The sequence below is a fragment of the Sardina pilchardus genome, chromosome 21 (genome assembly GCF_963854185.1).
Source record: "Sardina pilchardus chromosome 21, fSarPil1.1, whole genome shotgun sequence".
Classification (NCBI taxonomy): Eukaryota; Metazoa; Chordata; class Actinopteri; order Clupeiformes; family Clupeidae; genus Sardina; species Sardina pilchardus.
Window position 1 is genome coordinate 3539158 of NC_085014.1, and position 24944 is coordinate 3564101.

At 42.7% G+C, this 24944-nt stretch overlaps 2 protein-coding genes across 3 annotated transcripts; both read left to right on the forward strand.

Annotated features, from left to right (window-relative positions):
- Positions 1–14620: 14620 nt before the first annotated feature.
- Positions 14621–16347, forward strand: LOC134068978 (uncharacterized). The gene is made up of 2 exons (XM_062524813.1): positions 14621–15109; positions 15430–16347. The coding sequence occupies exons 1-2, from the start codon at positions 14663–14665 to the stop codon at positions 15631–15633; spliced, it is 651 nt and encodes a 216-aa protein (XP_062380797.1). The 5' UTR covers positions 14621–14662; the 3' UTR covers positions 15634–16347.
- A 2203-nt stretch (positions 16348–18550) lies between these two features.
- Positions 18551–24742, forward strand: LOC134068940 (uncharacterized). Of its 2 annotated transcripts, none has more exons than XM_062524763.1 (2): positions 18551–19127; positions 23862–24742. In XM_062524763.1, the coding sequence occupies exons 1-2, from the start codon at positions 18627–18629 to the stop codon at positions 24159–24161; spliced, it is 801 nt and encodes a 266-aa protein (XP_062380747.1). In that variant the 5' UTR covers positions 18551–18626; the 3' UTR covers positions 24162–24742. The 2 variants fall into 2 exon arrangements, with proteins under 2 accessions (XP_062380747.1, XP_062380748.1); XM_062524764.1 differs by having other exon boundaries at positions 23925–24742.
- The last annotated feature ends 202 nt before the right edge of the window (positions 24743–24944 follow it).

Consider the following 24944-nt stretch of genomic DNA (forward strand, 5'->3'; position numbering starts at 1 on the left):
CTAGTTTATAGCTCTCTTTCTAGTCGTCATAGAGCTATTCTGGTTGTAAGGGGACATACAGACATCAAATAACATACAACAGTGGTCAGATAAAGCCAAGTTCACAATAGCTGTAGAGACCATTACACCTTTTGAGATGACAAGATCGAGTGAATGGTGCTGAGCATGAGTAGGGCCCTGTACGTGTCAGGTTAAAGGTGTTGGTGCAAGACAATCTCTTGCATGAGTCTATTCAGGGTTGTCAACATGGCGGTTGAAATCACTTGGTACGGACGGTAATGCTGTCAAAGAGAACACAGATCACTGACAGTAATTCACAGAATTCATCAAGGATAACTGCAGCTGGTCTATATGTTATTCAATTACAAACACAACGTATAGTTCACTAACTTTTAATGACCACTGTCACGAACACTCATACATGAACTGCACCATCAACATCCGTTCCTACACAAAAGTCCCTGGGTGTTCCCGTCACAATAAAAGTCCCTAGGTAATTTAATAGGAAATACAACATGTTATATTTCAGTTAACAAACTCACTCTCTTCTTTAAGAAAAATAAAAAAGAAATAAAAAAACCCTGAGAGTTTCCAATAAAGTGAACATAGTAACAGTGCAGAATTCATCACATTTTAACAGTAATTAAACAGTGCAGAATTTATCACATTTTAACAGTAATTAAGTACCATGTTGTTATGACTAAGAGTATAACAAGTTTAGTCAAGTTTCCAGTGTCCTTCACTTAGTGCTTTCAGTAACTGTTGAGGCGAGGCCCCCTTTTTGGTTAAGCAGTCCGCAAGTTGTTCTTTTGTGTTGTTCCACAGAACACGCTCAATTTTCTGTGTTTGGATAAGCTCTTTGATACTGCTCATTTCCAGGCGAAGTCTCTTCTCAGACACAGACTTTGTGGACTTAAGTGCATCAAGAAGTGAATAATTGTCAGTTACACAGATTAAAGGTGGAGCACGCTCGGCGCCTCCTGTGGCCAATTCAGAAAACAGTGTAGCAAGAAAGATAGCATTATCTATTCCCTCAGACATTGCTAAAGTTTCTCCAGCAAGTGTGCTTCTCACCACTCTCTTAACTCTTTTAGACTGCCAAGAAAGTGGTGAAAATTTGCCATCTTCTCCCATCAAAACTATCAGGTGCCCTCCTTGAGTGCCCCCATCTGTGAGGTTTCCAAACGACGCATCACTGAACACTACAATCTTAAGAGCACTATCTCTACCCAAATGGTGAAAGGTTAACCCTACTTTCTTGGACTTCAGTTTGCACACTATTCTGTTTGCTTCATGAATTGTTTGCACTGTTGCATTTTTAAGCTTAGAAGCTAGGTTGCTGGCATCAAACAAGACGTCTGGCCTAGTCTGCCTCGCTACCCAGAGAATCTGACCTATCTTTGACCTGAGTTTATCCTTTTCCTCTTCACAAAGGGAGGAGTCATGTTGTACAGCTCGTGAAGGAGCCACATGTATTGGCTGCATGTGTTGAATGTAGTTCTCCTGGTGTATTTGCACAGTTTTGTCAACAGTCACAAAGTCTATCCCCACATAGCAGAAGTTGTCATGTTCCTCACGTCCAACTTGAAAGACAGACCTAAGGTGGGGTATTACTGTCTTGGAGAAGCTGTCTGTGCCCCCCCATATGAAGTCATCTACGTGACAGGCGAGTACCCCAGTCACAGCGCAGTCCTGATCTGTCCAATAGAAAACAGCTGGATCGACCATGGACATCTTGCCTCCTGCTTTCAGCACTATATCCTTCACCCTGTTGTACCAGTACAGGGAAGCATCTGCCAGCCCATACACACACTTTCTGAGTTTCCATAATTTTCCAGAGCAGTCTGCTTCAGAGGGAGGTTTGATGTAGATGTTACGCGACAGTTCGACTCCCTGTAGGAATGCAGCTTTTATATCCATAGAATGTAGGGTCCATTGTCTTTGACATATAACAGCCAAAAGTAGCCGAAGCGACTCTGTAGCACATGTTGGTGAATCCTTTTGCAGTTCTGACACTTGTAATTCTTCAAAGCCTCTAGCCACCAACCTTGCTTTTGGTACCAATCCAGTGGGCGTTTCTTTAATGGTGCATACCCATCTGGTGCTGATGCTCTTTTGTCCTTCATCTTGAACCATTTCAAACACATTGTTATCTCTCCAATTCTTCATCTCTTCCTGTTTAGCTATGTCAAATGACAGATCTTTTGTTATCAACACATCCTCACTGTTATCTGTGGCATGTCTAACATCAGCAACAATGGATTCTATCTGAAGGTTCTCCAACTTTGATATATCAACTGCGTCTGTCTTGCCTGCAACATTGCTTGGCTCAATGAATAGCAGATTGTACCAGCTTTTGTATTTGCCTGTAGATTTGCCGGCCCGCCCAAGAACTTCAGCTCTGTGTAAAGTCCCGCTGTGGCCATCTCTGTAATTTAGAACTTGTCCTGTTTTCAGATGAACTTCAGCTCTCTGTCCTGTGTCATTACGTGTCTCTATACAATCATGCGATGGTTGTGTTTCAGTCTGCACCCCAGTGGTTGGCTCTGTTTCTGTGTTCTCCATGTCGCTATCATGTTCATCATCTTCATTGTTCACTTTCCTAAGTCTGAGGTAGTGCACCCTAACACATGTTCCTCCGTGCCTGACAAATACCACTGCTCCATCCTGACCAATCACAACTCCTGGTCCTTTCCATTCTGTACAGTCAACTCTCTTGTAATACACTTTGTCACCCATTTCGTATCTCTCATCTGTGCTGCGTAATTGTTTACGCAGAGCTCTCCTTATTCTCTCCGAACACTCTGCCTCTGTAAATGCTTTTCTTGCTGCATGTAAAGCGGAGATGTGTTTTGCTACCCACTCACTTCTTGTGGTGCCCTCTAAAGCTGGGGGCTTGTCAATCAGCACTGAGGGCAAGTTGGGATTCTGTCCAAACACCAACTGATGAGGACTGTAACCGTGAACATTTTGCATGGTGTTCTTTGCCATAAGCGCCCAGTCTAATGCAGTGTCCCAGTCACAGCCGTTACTTGTCCTCACTTTTATGACGATCTCAGTCAGCGTTTGATTGTGTCGCTCTATCAGTCCATTGCTCCACGGACTGTATGCCGCTGTTGTTTTTACTTCTATGTTAAAGTTTTCTGCCATGTCTCTAACCTCATCATTGTTGAACTCTCCCCCATTATCACTGAACAGTTTCTGAGGTGGGCCATGCACACTTATCCAGTCATGAATAAAGTGTTTAACTATTTCAGATCCTTTTTTCGTGGTCAAAAGGCTTCCTGCGCTAAATCGTGTGAATTGATCAATAATGTGGAGATACCACAGACCAGGTTCAAGTTCATGCAGATCTACTGCCACAGTTTCATTGTGCTGAGATGCTAGTGGAAGGCCAACAGCAGGTCTTGGCTTTGTTCTACAGTATCTCTGACACGTCTCACATTCGCTGACAATTCTCTGAAGAATGATGGCACATTCTGCATCTTTAGTGCCAGAGCTGGATAGAAGCCTCAGCAATCTGTCGGCAGAGGCATGACCAAATTGTCGATGAAGCTTCACCAGGATTTTTTGTTTCTCACCTTTGTTCATTTGTTCTGAAATGGTTAGAATTTCTTCATCACATTGTTTTTCTATGTTCTCATTGTTGTCTTCATTTGAAGAAACAGCCTCAGCAGCCACAAGGATATGGTCATCCCCTTGAATGGTTTTGCCCTCTTTGTCCATAATGTTCACACAGTAATGACCAGAACTCGTAAAATCCAACTTTACAGGTTGACTGAACATCACTGCACTATCATTTTCCATATCCAGCACAGTCCCTGCTTTTTTCATGGATGCCTTGCTCAAAAGCAGTGGAATCTTTGCTGGAACTATTTCAGTCTCAATGCTGCATTTCGTTTGGCCTATTTTCGCAGGAATTTTCAGTCTTCTGGTCGAATGGACCACTTTTCCATCACCAAACTTAAACGGTCTATTACTGCATTGCTCTGTCTTCTTCAGACTTTCTAACTCTCTTTGGCTTAGTCCTGTGATATAGCTATCTAGCCATTCTTCTCCGCACACAGTACGTGTGCATGCTGTGTCTATTATTGCAGAGCCAAAACATTCAGTTAAAAAAATGTCTGCGGCTGTTGGTGACTCTTTAGCAAAGAGAGTGATATTACACTCTTCAACGTTCTCAGTCTCACATTGAGTAAGTTTGATTTGCTCACCTTTGTGCGGGCAGTCTTTAGCCCAGTGGTATGTACTTTGGCAAATGGCACATTTTGATCTGCGCCCATACTTGTCCAAAGGATTCGTGCCAGACAGAGGTGCCTTGTGCTGTTCACTTTTGGGCCACGTCTTGCCCTTCTGACGTCTTTGGTCTGTTGTGACATATGCAGCTTCCTGATTTATTCCCACCGGGTGCGCGAAAGTTTTCCCCCAAAAAATTCGTTTCAGGGCCGACTTCATTGAAGCAAATGTCAAATCTGTACACGCTGTTAAAGCTAACTGTCGGTCTTTCACTTCCAAGCATGCAGTATCTAGTAGTTTGAAGGCTAAAACCGCATCGGGGAGTTCCATTTTGTACTTGCGCATCCTTGAATATCGTTGTTCAAATTGAATTATATAGTCCGTCATGGATAAACTATTGTCCCTTATAATCCGATCAAAATTTGAATATGCCTCATACGTTCGGTCTTTTTCTTCTCTGAGAAACAACTCATCAAGTTTTTCAAACAAAGTCGGCATGCCAGTGTCTTTATTTAAGTCCTCTACCGGTATTTCCATCGCAGTTTCTCTTGCTCTTCCCGATAGCGCCAAAGCCACAGCCACTGCTTGCTTCTTTTTCGCCAGATCTGTAACTCGTGTCCACATATCGACTTCATTCTTCCAGCTTTCGTAGGGCTTGGTTTCATCGAAGGTCGGCGGAATTTTATAACTATTTGACATCCTCTGCTACCAATGTTATTCAATTACAAACACAACGTATAGTTCACTAACTTTTAATGACCACTGTCACGAACACTCATACATGAACTGCACCATCAACATCCGTTCCTACACAAAAGTCCCTAGGTGTTCCCGTCACAATAAAAGTCCCTAGGTAATTTAATAGGAAATACAACATGTTATATTTCAGTTAACATATAGACGGTTAAAAGCAGGATTTTTGGATAACATTTAATGACTGCAGATACTGTAGATATTCAAAAGAAGCAGTCTCCATAAAAATGACTGTTAACATTGAAAAGAAGCTCTGAATATTTCAGCTATTCTTCCCCCTCGTCTATTTTCACAGGTGACACTCATGATGTTGTAGACGGGGGAACAAGACTCAATAAGGGCAACGTCGAGCCAGTTTTCAGTTAAAAAAAAAGGAAGTCAAGTTTGTGCTGTATGAACAGATAAGATAACTGATTTCACTGGGAGATGGGTTAGGTACAGGTAGTAAATTAGATAGATTAGACCCACAGGTCTGGGAACATTTACTGTTCCTTATTGCCAGCGTGGAACCAACTAGCACAGTGATACCTGTGAAGGCATGATAGGTGTGTAGACTGCATCAAAATGATGATTCCCCAGATTCCGCTGAAGTATGTTGCAGTGTGCCAAAATATAGATACCAGCAGGCCATCATTTGTGTCTAACATTAAGATGTAAACAAAGAATTCCATAGTGCCTCATGAAGAAAAGGTTACACCAGGAACACAGTGAGATAGAATATACTGAACAATTTTGGGCATTATAACATCAAGTCACATTACTACTGGATGGCACCTCATAATTGTTCATAAGGGCAGGAGTAGGCTTCACTCAAGAGTTATATTATATTTAGAGTGCTGACCAAAATATAAGCTACAATTGAAAAACAGGAAAAAAGGCTGCACTAAATAAATAATCACCATTTATTCCACAGACGCGTTTCGGCATTTTGCCTTGTACACACTGAGGAAGGCAGAACGCGCATATATAGTGCAGCCTTTTTTCCTGTTTTTCAATTGTGGCTCCTCATAATTCCCATTTTGCCTTCTCTTGCTGCTCCCTTTTGATAGATTAATCCGATTAGCCTCATTTGCACCACAGTGATTGAATAAAATGGACAACTAGATATACCGCAAAGCGGTACAAAATATGATCGCCGCTCAGACCTGCACATTCTCTCCACAAAAGAAAATGATGCTTGTCATTTTTTTTACCATCTCCCACTCCCACTTTTATGCATGCAAATTAGTGTGTGTATGTGTGCCCTTGATTTTGTGTATATGTGCTTCTCTGTCTGTGAGTTTTCGCTTGTGAGTGTGTATTTTGGGGGTAATTTGTGTGTGTGTGTGTGTGTGTGTGTGTGTGTGTGTGTGTGTGTGTGTGTGTGTGCATGCCATTGAATTTTAACAGAGCATGTCATAATGTTTGCCATTTTTGCATTAAAGTAATCCAATAAGTCTTCTACCGAGTCTGACGGATTACTTGACGTCTGTGAAAGTGCTTGCTCAAAAAGAGCACTTGACTGATCATTACTCTTCAAGAAAAACTGTGGCTGAATGTTTTGATACAAACTTTAGGAGAATGTTTGATAAAAAAGAATCTGAGGAGAAGAGTTAATGCTTGCACACAGATATCCAAATGAAGTAAAGTCACCAAATGATGAGTGCACTGAAAGGATGTCTTGAGGTGTCACAGCAATGGAATAAACAGATTTAATGACCAGTAGAACTTTGGGAAATCCTGCAGATGGCGGTTGGAACAGGTACAACTTGTACTGCAAGTAATGTACTGTAATAACTGACTAATTTTATGACAGCTTCCCCTACCTCAAACTTTATTTCCCTTCACTTCATACCCATCACCATCCCCACCAAAGCACATGATGTTCCCGGCAAAAATGGAAAGTCTGCTACCAGTAGCCATGCAGGCAGATTTTTAGCAGCTCAAGACCTTTAGCAACGAAGCGCAGAGCACCATCTATGCTCTCCCCCTACACGTGCAAAAGGATCTCTTAAGCAGCGACAACCTCTTTGTTCATATTCTCAGCTGCCAAATACTGATGGCAGCTGCAGGCAGTGTTGGGGAGTAACAAATTACATGTAATTGTGTTACGTAATTTAATTACAAAATACAAGTAACAGTAATATATTACAGTTACTGGAAAAAAAGTGTAATTCAGTTACAGGTACTTTTGAAATTTTTCAAAATTACAATTTCAATGCCCATGCCCATGCCCATATGCCTTGTGCGCTTGTACCGAACTGCTTGGCAGCCTGGAGACCAAGGTCGAAATCTTCGCATGGATTTGGGGACTATATAGATCATTAAAAAAATTAGAAAAGTAATCAAAAAGTAATTAGTTACGTTACTCAGATAAAGTAATTCAAATAGTTACACTATTACTACATTTTAAACAGGGTAACTTGTAACTGTAACACATTACATTTCTAGAGTAACCTTCCCAACACTGGTTATTACTGTTATTATATTATTATACAACAAAAATACTTTTCATAATTGTATCAGCTGTTGTTTCCTTATTTTTATGAATGTTAACTTGTGACTTGTGTAAATGTGCTCATGCTGAGTCAGCCTACTTTAAATAAAGAATTTGAATGAAAGAAAAGCGAACAACTCTATGTCAAAAATCTATTTGCTTGATTTGTTCCTCTGTCTGATGGCTTTAATTCAGTTTAGACCGTAAGGTAGAGTTGAGAGATGATAATCATAAAGTTATAAGGGGTTATATTCAATAGTCGAGCCAAGTTTCAATTAAAAAAAGGAAGTCAAGTTTATATGAACAGATAAGATCATTGATTCCACTGGGAGATAGGGGTTGCTTAGGTACTGGTAGTAAATTAGATAGATTAGATCCACAGGTCTGAGAACATTTACTGTTCCGCCAGTGTGGGACCAACTAGCATAGTGATGGGCTACAAACCTGTGAAGGTATTACACTGTAGGTGTAGAACTGATGATTGAGTCCCCCAGATCCCGCTGACGTATGTTACAGTGTGCCAAAATATAGATACCAGCAGGCCACAATTTGTGCCAGCAGGCCATAATTTGTACATTCAGATGTAAACAAAGAATTCCATAGAGCAGACTGAGTTGAGTTGAGTTGAGTTGAGTTGAGTTGAGTAGAGTCGATATTGAGCATCAAATTACCATGGTGGCGTGCGATCGATACACAAAGAGTGCATGCACTGTAGATTACAGACCGACCTATAAAATATGTATGTTTTTAATTTCATGGGGTTTTTTTGGGGCCATTTTATGCTTTTATTGACAGTGACAGTGGAGAAAGACAGGAAGTGAATGGGGGAGAGAGCTGGGGTGGGATCCGGAGAGGACCACGGGGCGGGAATCGAACCCAGGTCGCCGGCGTGCAGTGCAGGTGCCCCAGCCAGTTGCGCCACAGCTGTGGCCTTAATTTCATGTTTAACATTGTTTTTATTTTTTACTTTTTACATATACTATAGAACTGTATGTTGCCTACTTTAACATGGTGTAATGTGATGGGGTTGGCTTACCGAACAAGGGCGAGAACAATGTTTCATGTTGCTTTAACCCACAAAGGTCCAGAGTGACACAGACATGTGTCAAACACTTGACTTCTACCATTCTATATTCGATATTCTACCATTTGGGGAATTACGCTCATTTTTCACCTCCTCTTGAGTAAAATAATTGATCTTTACCTTTCTCCAGTTCATCCAGCCGTTCTCTGAGTCTGGCGATACCACTTTTAGCACCAGCCTAGCATCATTGAGTCAGATTAGACTGTTAGCATCTCACTTGCTAACATCACGTTTAAAAGTGACTAGATTTCCAGGAATTTTCTTATTTAATACTTTTCCTCTCAAGTTAGAAAGTGTAATAAGACCAACAGTAATTGAGAGATTTTCTAGGCTGATTTGAAATGGAACTACTGTATATACTCTCACCTCTATCTCAAGGGTATGTGATGTGAGTTCAACACAACACAAGCTACACTTGCACAACCACAGAGTCTTGCTGGTCTATGGACAATTATCTTCGTCTCGTGGTTTTCACTCTGATATACAGTACAGTACACCATCAACAGTTAGACCTGATTTAGATTGTGCCTCTCCTAATAATGTCCAATGCATTCATTAAGGCACAGGTAGACTCCAATCAAGTTGGTAGGATGCACCACAGCTCAATTGCAAGCATCATAACCTGTCTGAATACGTATGTAAATTAGGTATTTTTTTTAAATTGAGTCCATTTGAAGATGAGTCTGAAACATAATAAAATATAGGACAACTGAAAATTCCCCATTGCACTGGACTACTTTCATTGCTTCAAAACCACCACCAGAGTGCAGCATCGTGACACAAACTAGTGATTTAGTGAAAACCACCCATCAGACATATATCAGACATGGAATAACTGTCATTATTTTTGCTAAGCAAATTACATTTACTTGAGGGCATTTTTGTTTTCAATAACTTAACTAGAGCCATTTTATCATGAAATGTACCACCCCGTCTCATATACCAACCAGTCACAAATGTACAGTATACCTAAGGTGGGCGACTATGATTTTTGGGGGATTTTTTGGATACATTGAGTGTACTTTTGTTGAAAATGTAGAACATCTTATAGAGTTTTCATGGCAACTTGATGCTATTTTATCAGACATGTCAAGCAAGAAAAGGATACAGTAAGATGACTGTCCTGAATCAGAGTTAAGCAATTAAAAAAAAAAAAAAAAATTACCAGACACTGCCATAGACTCCCATGCGGAAGAAAGATGCACTCATCATACATGTACAGTAATAATAACTAGAAAAGCAGTCAGAGAGTGCAGACCTCCGTCTGTATTGTTCTGCCTTGGTTGTTATACATTTGAACCTAAACTAATCAGATCGCCACCACGTGGCCATACCATGCCATTACACCGCCATTTCAGGGTCATTTCAGACCTTCTCTGAGCATTCATTGAAATCCATCCATTACTTTTGTGTTACCTTGCTAACAAACAGACAAACAGACAAACAAACCCGATGAAAACATAACCTCCTTGGTGGAGGTACAGTAATAACTAGTGTCATAATCATCATCATCACTTGAGACAGGGGGGTCCGCGGGCAGAAAAAAAGAATATATACTTTATATATAGGGGCATGGTACCCCTGGGCACTGATGCTTAAAGCAAGGCGGCTGCGCAGCAGCAGCGCAGTTCCTCTCCAGGTACTGCGGAGCCTAGACCGGCCTAGACCCTGCCTTCATGACGTCGGGGACTTTGCCCTAATTGGCTTTTAGATGCATGTTCATGTCCACAAGGGCCTGTTTCATCACGTGGTCACGTCTAGACTACGGGAAGTAGAGAGTGTCCAACTTCATAGCAGCGTTTGTATCCCCGCCCCTGCTGTCACCGGGAGATCTCGCTGCTGCAAGAGGTCAGTTGGGGTTGAGCTTGAACGCGCCTAATGTCTAATAAAAAATGGGCTGTGGCCAGACTCTCTGCGAAGAAGACAGTCTGGTGTCCAGGCTAGTAACGCAGTGTCATCTGATGGAGTAACATTCATACCCAACAACTGTCACAGCTCAATTAAGTGATGGGCTAACAATCATTGACATCCAACTTGTAAGACGTCTCTTGCTTAAGGAGATGGTCCAAAGTCCACCCTAAGGGCTTTTATGGTTATGGCTGTTATTATGATATGCTCACAGTATTTAGCAGACACTTTTGTCCAAAGCAAATCATATTGTTATAGCTCTCTGTCGTTCCGTACAAAAATGACTGAGGCCTAAAATTTACTCCTCATCATCATCAACTTTGAGTTTGTTTGTTGGGATTGCTGCCAATGCAGGAATTCCTGTGTAGGTAATGGGTGAGTTTGTAAATTGCCGCTCCGAGCGATCCAAGAAGGTCTACACCGAAACTTTTTAATAGTGCGTTATTATATTGAGAGTTAGATTGAATTTAGGTACGCACCCTGACAGCCAGTGTGACAGGCGCGTGCCATGCGACATTGTTTATTTTTGTAGCTGACCACTGCTGCCGTTTCATCTTATTGATTTATTGCATAGTCATGAAAAACAGATTTGCAGGTAATTTGCGGGCGGGCCATAGGTAAAATCAAACGGGCCTAATCCACTTTAGCATCATTGTCCTTCATTCCTCCCCTGGAGATAACTGGCCAAGTATGTTTTCCTTGCTCTCTGTTCCAAGCTACAGTTGTCAGTAGTGAGTCTTATCTGCTCTTTCCCCAAGTCATTACTTTAATAGTTGTTTGCGGGCATTGGGCAGAACACTAAAGATTATGAAAAGTACGAAAAGAATATTGTAATACGTTTAACTTGATAAGTTTGTTTAAGATTAACTTCCTATTAATTTAAGAATGCATACGTGTTTTAATGAACTAACTTTAATGACTACATAAAAAACATCCACTGTTTCAGTTTCATTCTGTAATCATTCTGGGTAATTTAGTTCATGCTGATTGGCTGAATATTACATTTGTTTCAGCCAATTGAAACGGAGAGCACAATAATACGTATGACTATGTGGTATAAATATTAATGATTGATGTTGAATTGCAGAGATCGCTGTTGGATGCCATAACAGAAACTATCCAGATAGTCAGACAAGTATGGACCAATTACCACATGACTTGCTTTCAAAACTGACGAAAAAAATTACAACTAGTCCTGCTCTCATGAATGTGATCTTTGGATCCATGCTTATAGGAGTAGAAAGGTTAATGAATATTGAGTTTGTGTGCCCTTGCAATCGCGTTTGGAATGTGGTGTACTCTGTAGCTATATTCACCATCCCTACTATCGGAGTCTTTGTGTTTATGATGACTATTCAAAAATGCAACTGTCAATGCCAGTGCAATTGCAGTTGCGGTTGGAGTTGTAAACTGGAAAACAGGATTCTCTCCAGTTCGGTCCCTGCTCTCATGTGGCTGGTGCTGCTGTTCTATGACGGGGTGTATTATGTATGTGCAATGGCCAACAGGAGTGGCACGTATGTCAAGACCCAGACTGGGGATCACCGAGGATGGTGTCAACCAACTGAGGCGGAGGAGGAAGTTATCACAAGAGAAGCGGACAAGTTATATGGTCATTCTCAGGTGAGGATTTGGGTTGAGGGTAACATGAGGGATTTTTGTTTGTTTGTTTGTTTGTTTGTTTGTCTGTTTAGTTTAGACAACTGTAGGATGCCTGTGTGCACTGAATTCCCAACAATAATGTAGCTGGGCTAACATCTCAACTGTGTCTTTCAGATCATATGCTTCATTCCCATCTTGGTCTATTTTCTGGGATTTGGGATATGGTATGCAAAGACAAACTGCTGTACAAAGGAGACCAAGGACTATTGTTTACAACTAGTGTGCTGTACAAAGAGCAATAACGAACAAGAGTGCAACACAGCGGGGCCTAATGGCTCTGAGCACTGTGACTGCGACCAGGACGGTTGCAAAGAGAGGACCAATGCCTCTGTGTGCTGCAGACGCCTGTGCTGCAAAAACCAGGAACAAGGTGCACCACAATCAAGTGCAGTAGAAACCCAAATGACTCCTCTGAACCAGCCTCAACAACCTGTTTAAACGTAAATGGACCCCATACCATGATGTGAGTTTCACTTTATTTTACCCATTTCGGAATATGAAACCGTTTGATTCAATCGCTTGAGGGAGGTAGACTAGGGAAGGTCTGAAATGACTCAAGGAAGAAACGATTACAGAGAAGCTGTCATAAAATTAGTCAATCATTATATTAAAATTACAGTTTTACTCTGCCACTTTTCTCTAATCACCATGAATGATTTACACAACAGTAAGTGCATTTCCCAAAACAAATTGTGCAAACTGCACCACAACGTGGGCTACATTGTAAAATAGTAAAAGTCAGGGCTGTTAAATTTATCAAGTAAAAAGAAAAAAAAGAAAAATGTTTTGCTCCCAATTATTTATTTCATAACCGTGACGTTTCGAGCCTGTAAGCCCTTCTTCAGTTTTACACTTACTGCTGACAAGGTTTGGCGCTGTTTTGAGCAATGATAGTGGTTTAAAAATGCGATTTTGAAAGCGTATGGCATTTTTCGCCGGACTTACACTTTAAGATCAATTGTCAAAAGATGATTTTATATTCCTTTTTTTAGTCAACTTTAGCATGGGGTCAAATACTTATTCTCCCCACTGTATATTGTATGCGGTGAAAAAGCACTTTACAAAGGAGACCAAGGGCTCTTGCTGCAGACAGGTGTGCTGCACAGAAGGGACCAAGGGCTCTGTGTGCTGCACAGAAGGGATCAAGGGCTCTGAGTGCTGCACAGAAGGGATCAAGGGCTCTGAGTGCTGCACAGAAGGGATCAAGGGCTCTGAGTGCTGCACAGAAGGGACCAAGAACTCAGTGTGCTGCACAGAAGGGATCAAGAACTCTGTGTGCTGCACAGAAGGGATCAAGAACTCTGTGTGCTGCACAGAAGGGATCAAGAACTCTGTGTGCTGCACAGAAGGGATCAAGAACTCTGTGTGCTGCACAGAAGGATCAAGAACTCTGTGTGCTGCACAGAAGGGATCAAGAACTCTGTGTGCTGCACAGAAGGGACTATGAGCTGCGGAAGCAGACGAGTGTGCTGCGAAGACAGGACCGACGATGCCAGGGTGCACTGCAAACGAGAGCAGCATAGCAGGAAGATGAGGGGACCGATGATGCCAGGGTACCCTGCAAACGAGAGCAGCAGGAAGAAGAGAGAGAGCATGGATTACCGGATTTTGGAACATGAAACGCCTGACTGTAAACAATTCAAGTTTGCTCACATTTCCATTCACCAGAGGTGGATGGACTGTTAACTGTGCGTCAATGTCTTTGATAAATGTGCAAACTTCACGTCACCCTGCATGTGATAAGAAAATGCACATTTTACAAATCACTACTCATTGTGCTGGATTAGATTTTGTCCAATTCTGTCACCTTAGCAAATATTTAGAAATTTGGTTGGCTTACATATAATTACATTTATCTTGCACTGACCTGACTAACTCCCTGTCCCTAATATGGGCATGCTTCCTGGGCCAGGGGCTTCTTAAAACTGTTCACCGTTTTCCGCAAAAGCACATGATGTACAAAAAAACAAACTGTGAGGATCTTGAATCAGCTAACAGGCTAACAAAGCGCAAACACAACTTTTGTTCATCAAGCAGGGCACCTTGAGGTTTCTCTGGTTGACTATCAAGTACATGTTCTCTGGGCCTGGCAATCAACTCTCTTGAACTGTTCAAACAAGCATTATTAAAGTACTTGTTGATTAATCATCACGTTCAATGATCAATAGGCATTTTAATTTCTTCTTCACAACTTTTTAAAGAAATTCTCTGTTTAGGCCGTTTCAGTGCCATGCTAAGATTGTTTCCTGAGATACCAGATCACGGTGCATGCTAGAAGTTTGCTTTTGTGGTCAGAGTGTTGTGCACGGCGAATGCAGACGTATTGCATGTGTGAAAATATACTATCTTGCTGATTGGCTGAATGTTACATCTGAACACCCAATTAGGTTGAATATATTTGTTTGACCCAATAGAGACACTGGGAAATATGAATATGTGTGATTGTGTGGTATAAATATGATTGACTCTGAATTGCAGGCATTACAATAGGACAACTAGGAGGAATTAAATCATACTTTTTTATAGTCTAGTATCAATCAAGTATGAACTCCAGCGAAACTGTAAAACAAATAACTGCAACATTATTTTCAAAACTGAAGGATTATTTTGGCAAAGAGCCAGCAGTCGTAAGCATCATACTGATGGGATTTGAGAAGCTGTTGGAGTTGGAGTTTCAGTGTCCTTGCAAACCCAAATGGAACGCTGCTTTTTCTTCAGTTTTCTTCATCTTCCCTCCCATCATCGTCCTCACAATAATGCTGATACTTCGAATAGACATTCATGAAAACCTGTGCTACAAGATTTTCTGCAGTTCTATCCCGGGATTTGTATGGCTGCTGTTACTCTTCTTTGATGGGCGGTACTTGTCATGTGCAAAGATGGACTGGAATGGCACATATGTCAAAGGTGGCCTTAACCACAATTGGTGTAGCCCCAAAGATTACAGTGCAGAAGAAAAGCGCTCAGAGGAACTCTATTTTCATTCACAGGTGAGGGCATGTATTAAAGGTAACAGCTTGTGGGGTGGAGTGGGGTCTGCTTCATCTGTGCTACTTTTCTGGTGTGTGTGTTTGTGTGTGTGTGTGTGTGTGTGTGTGTGTGTGTGTGTGTGTGTGTGTGTGTGTGTGTGTGAGAGAGAGAGAGAGAGAGAGAGAGAGAGAGAGAGAGAGAGAGAGAGAGAGAGAGAGAGAGAGTGTGTGTGTTTCAGTCTGCCTCTTGTATTTATCATGTACTTATTTCACATGATTTTGGATATCCTACTAAAAGTTTGCTGTGGCCTCACACATCTTCTCCGCTTTGTGTCTTCCAGGTTGTAGGCATGGGTTTTCTCTGTGCCTTCTGCATTGGACTTATCCTGTATTTAGTTAAACTTTGCACACAAAAGAGAGCACAGGGGGCAGATAGAGCACAGGGGGCAGATGGAGCACATGGGGCAGAAGAGGCACAGGTGGCAGTAGAAGCACAGGGGGCACAGGGAGGCGAGAGAATACCGATGATGGAGCAGAAAGAGTGAGCTTAAAAAGAGTGGAAGTACTGTTGAGTTGAGTTGCGGGGAAAACCAGTAAATATGTTACATGCTGGACAGAGCTGTAAATTGTGGGCTTATCTCTGTTTTGCTTAGAGTAGAATATCGCCTCAGCATTATGAAATGTGCATTTTTCAGATTTTTTTTAAAACAAGTGAAGATAAATTGATAAGCTAGAAGCCTTTCCAGGATCAGGCCAGAGAGATCACTCAGAAAGGTCTTACATGTTTTCCTTTTATTCAAAGCGACTGAGCAACTCAGGGTTAAGTGTCTTGTTCAAAGGCACAACGGCGGAAACTTGGATTGGAACCCACAACTTCTCAGGCAATTGCATGTTAACCCAGCGCCTTATAGCCGCTACATTATCATCACCCCCTCCACCAACTTCAACACTGTTTACAGACGTCTGCAACTCCTCAGCAAAACTTATAATCTTCTAAGATGGTGGTAGACTGTGATTTTCAAATGAAATTTAAATGAATTGTACTGTACTGTATGTGTTTTTTTGATCAGCAAAACTGCTAATGTATTAGCATGAACTTACTTTTGAGTGGTGTTCAATACTTCAATATTTGAATCTATGGATCTTTAAGACCTGAACAATGTTATTATTGTTATACAGTACATTATTATGCTGCATTTCCATAATTCAACTGCTGTTTCCTTAATTTTCTGAATTGCTGTAAATGTGCTTATGCTCAAGTCAACCTACTCTGAATAAAGAATTTGAATGAAAGAAAAACGATTTGCTTGATTTGTTCCATTGTCTGCAGGCTATAATTCAGATCGTGGTAGAGTTGATATTGAGTATCCTTTGTGTGAGCCCCCTTCTACTGTACATACGACAACAGTTCAATTTACAAAGGTGCCATGCGATTGATACACAAAGATGTCGATTACAAGTAGGCAGACCGACCTATAATCGGTATGTTTTTTATTTCATGTTTTTTTATCGTTATTATTATTTGATACTTTTTACATATAGGCCTACTATAGAACTGTACGTTGCCTACTTCAACATAATGTAGACCTAATGTGATGGGCTTACCCACATCATGATGCTTTCACCTAAAGGCCCAGATTGACACAGATGTCTCAAACACTTAAAACGCTGTGGAAAGCTCAGCTTCATATCTCACTGTAACTCCAATAGTGCATGACATCTGGGTTGTTTATTTGATATTGCCAGGGCTGGGACAGAACTCATAGGGTGTGGAGCTTACTCCTGTAGTCTAATGTGATGAACTCATACGACTGTAATGTTCTGGTTCCTTCTGCAGTATAATGTGATAAACTCATACGACTGTAATGTTCTGGTCCTCCTGGCAAGTAATACAAAAGGAGTTGAAAATGGAAAGTTCTTTGTAACTGTGTTCCATCTGGCTTAGGTAAAGTGATCCCTAAAGAGTGCATGATGGTACCTACAGTATCTAGTGGCCAGTAGAGGGCGTTTGGTGTGCCGTGGGCAGATCTGGTAACCAAGCTGACTCCTCACACATCCAGATACAAATCTTGTCGAAAATCGCATCCAGTACATTTATTAGGACAAGACTTTATTTTAAAACACAGCATAAAAGGTGAATTACATTGGGTGCCAATTTAACCTGAGATGAAGTATATCCTTCATCACCACTGCTACCATCCCCCTATCTGTCTGTGCTGGTTAGCCTAGCAACAGAAGGGAAATTAGCACATCTCCTCTTTCTGGTTTCTGCTTCTGAACCTACTCCTGCTTGAAGTAGGTAAAGTATGTGAACTTCATGAACTGTATGAATTAGAACAAACTTAGAACTCAACCAATGAAATTTGGTCAGCTTAAACCTAGTCCCATCTGCACTAGCATCAACTAGCTCAGACTATCACATCACCCTCCTGATATGGTCATGCTTCCTGGGGCTCATGAAAACAGTTCACCATTTTACTCAAAATCACATGATCAACAAATCCCACTAATTATTTGAGGAATAATAGGAGTGATATTTGACTGTCACCGTCCTGTTAATGTAATGTTAACAAACACAAACATTAAAGTATGTACTATAGGTGCCTTGAAACAGATGCATTATTTTTTTTTATCAGCTGCCCCTCACTGTTCATTTACCTACAACTGAAAATGCTACACAACAAACTTGCCCTAGTCTCAACCAAGTATGACAGAGAGACGAGTATGTTATAGCCCACAACCCAGATTCATATACACTCAGGCTGCAAATATCACAAGTTGACAAATTGACAAATTATTTAGCATAGCTGCAATGTGACCATCTTTTCACAAGTTCAAAATATTAATGGCCCTGAAATGACCAAAGCCCAATACAGCCCTTTGCACACACTGCATAAGATGCTGAGCCAGTAACTAATTTGTCAAGTTACCCAAATTTGCCCACAGGTGGCGCCTTAGTATCATTGTCCTTCCTTCCTCCCCTGCAGACAACTGTCTAAGCAGGTTGCTCCATGTTCTTCCTGTTCTCTGTTCCAAGCTACTGGTATCCACTGTGTACAAGTCAACACCAGTTCCACCCAATGGTGAGCGCTACTCTTATCTGTAGGCTACTTTCCCCAATTCATTGCTGTAATAATTGTGTGCGGGTACAGGGCAGAACACTTTTGTTTCCTTGCTGATGCTTCATAAACATGTTTTGAGTACAAAAAAAGTACAATGTCTGTGAGTTTAACTTGAGAAGTTTATTTAAGATAAACTTCTTATTCATTAAGAATAAATACGTGATTTAATGGACTACCATAGAGGTTAATTAAAAAAAATCATCGTTTTGGGTAATTTAGTTCATGCTGATTGGCTGAATATGACATTGTTTCAGCCAATTGAAATGGACAGCACATGAATATTTATGGCTGTGTGGTATAAATGCTGATGATTGATGTTGAAGTGCAGAGATCACAGGTGGATGCCATAAGAGCAACTATCCAATAAGGTAGAATTGATCTCTTTTTTTTCAGTCATAGTCTAGCATCAATCAAGTATGGACCAACCCCAAAAGATACCAAAGGATTTCCTTTCAAAGCTGGGAGTAAATATTGTAGATAGTCCTGCTTCCTTAAATGTGATATTTGGCTTGATCCTTGCAGGACTAGAAAGGTTAGCAGATATGGAGTTTGAGTGCCCTTGCCGTCCCACTTGGAATGTGCTGTGCTTCGTAGCTTTATTCACCATCCCTGCTATCATAGTCTTTGTGGTTATGATGACTATCCAAATTTGCAAGTGTCAATGCAAGTGCAATTGCAAATGCGATTGGAATTGTAAAACAGTAAACAGGATCCTCTCCAGTACTGTCCCAGTCCTTGTGTGGCTGGCGCTGCTCTTCAACGACGGGGAGTATTATGCATGTTTAATGGACACCAGGAATGGCACATATGTCAGAACTCAGGAGAAGCGAAGATGGTGTCAACCAACGGAGAATATGACAGTGGACGAGAAGGAGATTATCAAGCATGACGCATTCAAGCTTTATGGTGATTCTCAGGTGAGGGTCGGTGTTGAGGGTATTTTTTTATTTTTTGGGGGGCGGGGTTGTTGATGACTGTCCATTGACTTGCCAACAAAAATGCTACTGGGCTAAGATCTCTACTGTGTCTTTCAGATTGTAATGGTATGATATGACCACCAGGGTGCTGGGGGTAGCCATATAAGGTGGATCAATGAGGGCTGAAGGAGTTGAGTATTAAACGTGATGAGTTACACATCCTGACTGTTGGTCCTGAGTCGTCAATATACCGTACAACAAAGGAACAATACATGGTGTCAGAATTCAACAACCCACGACAGGAAGAGTTGATGGAAGAACTGTGACAACTATTCGGTGCAGTTTACAGTGGATTACGTGAGAGTTGTGAGTGTGAGTTGTGAGACGGTGAGGAAAGTGCTAAGTCAGCGAAAGCTAAGAAGCTAGCGACAAGCTAACAACGCCAGCATGGACCACATATTCACCATCACACCACCCGGGGCTTTTGACTACGAGCCAAGTTCGTGGCCTGCCTGGATCAAACGTTTCGAGCGCTTCAGAATCGCGTCTGGACTGACGGATAAGGACAGCGCTTTCCAGGTGAATTCTTTGATTTATACAATGGGCGAGAAAGCCGAGGACATTTTGAGTTCATTTGCGTTAGAAGCAGCTAAAGTGAACAATTACGACGAAGTTAAAAAGGCTTTTGATGAACACTTTGTTGGCACCCACAACGTAATTTACGAACGAGCCAAATTTAATAAGAGATGCCAAGAAGTAGGTGAATCTGCTGAGAGCTTTATCACAGCAGTGCATAAGCTTGCCGAGCATTGCAAGTTCGGTGTCCTGCGTGAGGAACTGATCCGAGACAGGATTGTTGTTGGCATACGCGATGCAAAATTGTCAGAAAAAATGCAGCTAAATGACAAGTTGGATTTAAAGACGGCAACAACGCAAGTGAGGCAGCACGAAGAGGTGAAAAAGCAACAGGCAGTTCTACGGTCAACTGAGGCATCGGAGCAAGTGGATGCGATATCCAGGAGAAAGATGAGCGGGAAAAAGCCAGCGCAGGGATTCAGCCCCTCTCACTCGCAGCATACAGCTAAGCCGAAACAGTGCGGGAAATGTGGGAAATTCCCGGAACATTCCTGGAAGGACTGCCCAGCAAAGGACGTCGAGTGCAGAAAATGTTCAAAGAAGGGACACTATGCTGCAGTGTGCAGGGCTGCACAAAAATTAGATTCCATAGAGGAGGACGATTCAGCAGCTTATTTAGGGACTGTGAATCACTCTCAGTCACCTACATGGACTGAGACACTTGCTGTAAATGGCGGACCTGTACGTTTTAAAGTGGACACTGGTGCGTCTGTGACTGCCATTCCTGAAACGGAATACGATTTACACAAACATGGCACTTACACAGCAGCACGCAGGCCTCTCCTGGGGCCTTCAGGCCTGCCTCTGAATGTCATGGGGCAAGTGACTGCAGTCATCCAGAGGGGAGATAGAAAGATTGAGGAGGAGGTCTTCATCGTGAAAGATCTCAACACATCGCTGCTGGGTCTCCCTGCCATCCGGAGACTGCACATGATCCCTCAGCTGAACAGCATAGGCGACACAGAAGCATCCTTCCGCTCAACGTACCCAGAGGTCTTCCAAGGGCTAGGCCAGCTCCAGGGTGAATACAAGATCAAGCTTAAAGGAGATGCCCTGCCCTACGCACTCTCAGCACCACGGAGAGTGGCCATTCCTCTCCGCACCAAGGTGAAAGAGGAGCTAGACAGGATGGAGGAGTTGGGGGTTATAGCCCGCGTGGAAGAACCCACAGAGTGGTGCGCGGGCATGGTGCCGGTCGTGAAGCCCTCAGGAAAAATTCGCATATGTGTAGATCTGACTCACCTGAATGAAAATGTCATCAGAGAGAGACACATCCTACCTGCGGTGGACGAAACGCTGGCCAAACTCGAAGGGGCCAGATTCTTCACAAAGTTGGACGCGACATCAGGCTTCTGGCAGGTGCCACTACACAAGGAGTCGATGCTGCTGACAACGTTCATCACGCCAGAGGGACGCTACTACTTCAAAAGACTACCATTTGGCATATCGTCCGCTCCTGAACATTTTCAAAGGAGGATCTCCCAGCTCATCGATGGCATAGACGGAGTCCTTTGCCACGCAGACGATGTCCTCATCACAGGACAGGACCGGGCAGAACATGACAGCAGGCTACACAGAGTGCTGCAGAAGTTCAGAGAGGCTGGCCTCACCCTCAATGAAAAATGTCAGTTCGGTCTGACTGAGATCCGGTTCCTGGGTCACGTCATCAACACCCAGGGCGTCAGAGCAGACCCAGACAAAATCAAGGCGATCCTCGAAATGCCTGAACCGAAAGATGTGGCGGATGTTCGCCGCTTCATGGGCATGGTGAATTATGTTGGCAAATTTTCACCCCGCCTGCCTGACCTCACAAAGCCCATCCGCGACCTGCTGAAGACGGAGAACAGCTGGGCATGGGGGCCACCCCAGCAGAAAGCGTTCAGAGAGACGAAGAAAGAACTGGGGTCAGAGACAGTGTTAGCCCAATACAGTCCACACCATGAAACCATAGTGTCTGCAGATGCCTCCTCATTTGGGATTGGGGGGGTCTTGACACAAAAACAGCCAGACGGTGAGTGGAGACCTGTTGTTTTCATTTCACGAAGCCTCACCAAAGCTGAATCACGATATGCCCAAATTGAAAAAGAGGCATTGGCGTTGACCTGGGCATGTGAGCGCCTGCGAGGATACCTAAGTGGTCTGGACTTTACCATTAGAACTGACCACAAACCACTCCTCACACTCCTGAAGTCCAGAGCATTGGATGACCTGCCGCCAAGGATTATCAGGTTCAGACTCAGGCTGCTCAGATTCAACTTCAACATCATCCATGTCCCAGGGAAAAACCTAATAACTGCTGACGCACTGTCGAGGGCGCCTCTGCCAGCTACAGGCACAGAGGTGGAGCACAGCCTGGAAAAAGAATGTCAAGCTTACCTGAACAGCGTGGTGGAAAGTCTGCCAGCCACACCTACAAAACTGGACCAGATAAAAAGTGCCCAACACTCGGATGATGCCTGCAAACGCCTCAGCCGTTACATTGCAAACGGCTGGCCCGAACACAGACGCGACGTGCATGAACTGTTGCTACCCTACTGGCCGGACAGGTCATGCCTGCATGTAGGGGGAGGACTGCTCATGAAAGGTGAGAGACTGATCATCCCAGAGCACATGAGAGCTGACATCCTTCAGAGATTGCACCAGGGACATCAAGGCATCAACAAATGTCTAGCTAGGGCCAGAGAATCAGTCTGGTGGCCCGGCATCACGCCCGCTGTGAAGCAGATGGTGGAAAGATGCGAAACATGTGCACGTGAAGCTCAGACACCTGTGGAGCCCCTCCTCACTACTGAGCTCCCGAGCAGACCCTGGCAGAGAGTCGCAGCAGATCTTTTCCATTGGCAGAATGGGAACTATTTAGTTCTGATTGACTACTTCTCCCGCTATATCGAAGTCTGCACACTGCCCAGCACTTCAGCAAGACAGACTATAGCCAGATTCAGAGCTGTGTTTGCCAGACACGGCTGCCCTGAAGTGTTAGTCACAGACAATGGTCCCCAGTTCTCGTGCATGGAATTCTCTCAGTTCGCACAGGACTATGATTTCACCCATGTGACAAGCAGTCCCCGTTATCCTCGTAGCAACGGGGAGGCAGAACGGGCCGTGAGAACGGTCAAGTCCCTCTTGGAGAAAGAGGGAGACTTTCACAAGGCACTGCTGGCCTACAGGGCCACTCCACTGACCCATGGATTCTCCCCATCCCAGCTGCTGATGGGCAGAAGGATCAGAACGTCGGTTCCAGTGTCTCCAGCACAGCTACAACCAGAGTGGCCAGATCTACAAACATTCAGAACAAAGGACGCCGCGGTGAAGCTGCAACAACAACAGACATACAACCGGAGACATCGCACTCAAACCCTGCCACCTCTACAGCCGGGACAGCAGGTGTGGGTCAGACCTACAAACACCAGAGGGACCGTCGTGGGGCCGGCGCACACACCTCGCTCATACGAGGTGGAGACAGCAGAGGGAGGACAGCTGAGACGCAACCGCTCACACCTCAGGGAAGTACCAGTACCTCCAGAACCAGATGAGACCGTAACAACTAGGTCGGGCCGACCATCTAGGCCTCCTGAAAGACTGGACCTTTGAACATTGGACACAGAAAAAAAAAAAAAAAAAAAGAGAGAGAAAAACTCTGAGCTCTAAATGAAAAAAAAAGAGAGAAAGACAGAATATACTGGAGCTGTAAAAGAAAGATGTTATGTTTCTGTTCTGTTTGAAAAGCAAGGTTCAGATACAAGATGGCTATGGTAAAATATTATTTCTTCATTAGGTCCTGTGATTCAACACTGGAGCTTTAAGGTTTTAATTTAGGGGTTTGAAATGAATAAAAGTGAATTCTTAAGTTTACATGGTAAGGAAATAGCCATACTGTTTAAAGATGTTGTTATGTTAATGGTTTGCCTGAGACAGTTAAACTGCCAGCTAAAAGGGGGAGATGTAATGGTATGATATGACCACCAGGGTGCTGGGGGTAGCCATATAAGGTGGATCAATGAGGGCTGAAGGAGTTGAGTATTAAACGTGATGAGTTACACATCCTGACTGTTGGTCCTGAGTCGTCAATATACCGTACAACAAAGGAACAATACACAGATCATATGCTTCGTTCCCCTCTTTGTCTTATGTCTGGGATTTATATCGTATGCGATAAAAAAGTGCCTTAAAAAGGAAAAGGAGACCAAGGGCTCTTGCTGCAAACAAAAGTGCTGCAGAGAGGGGACCAAGAACTCTGTGTGCTGCACAGAGGAGACGAAAGCCGCCGTGAGCTGCGGAAGCAGACGTGTCTGCTACAAAGACGGGACCGACGATGCCAGGGTGCGCTGCAAACGAGAGAAGCAGGAAGAAGAGGGAGAGTCAGACGCCTACGAAATAACTGAACTGAACCAGCCTTAAAGGAGACAGAATGGAAACAATTTTGGTTTTGGTTTTGATGAATTAGGAGAGGTTGTGCATAACCAAATAGCTATCATATCATATAATAACAACACACAATTAATCATTTATTAAGCATTTGTTACCTATTAGTTAATGGTTTGTTCATCATTAGCAATTTATTGTTCATGCAAAATGTATCATAGTAAGTAAAATAATGTTTGTAAATACATGATTTATACCTCAAATACTGAAACAACCATTTAAACCATAAATGAAATAATTTCCCTTTTATGAATCAGTTACGAACTATCAGTAAATGCTTTGATCATCATTTGTAAAGTATTACTCCTATACAGTGTGTGTTAATTCTCATACTATGATTCATGATTAACTCAGGAGTTACAAGTGGTTAGTTAATGATATTTGTGAACCCATCTAAAGTGAGGACTGTATATGCCATGCTACACATTTACAAATCATTTACAAATGAGTTATGAAGGTTGCATTTGCATCTATTTATTTAGCAGACACAATTTCATCTAAGGTGATTTTCACTATCAATGAAATAAAAGAGCACTGCCACAATGGTGGAGACCAGGGATTGAACACCCAACTCTTTGGCTTACTGCATGCTGGCCCAGTTCCTTATCCACTACTTTACCTCTGCTCAGCGCTATTGCAACAATCAATTTAGAAATATAAAATAGATACGCGTGTTTACTATGAACACACCATTCATAATTGTATGTACACATGATTTACAGATGAGAGTTGATGTAGGAATGATGCTTTAACATGAAG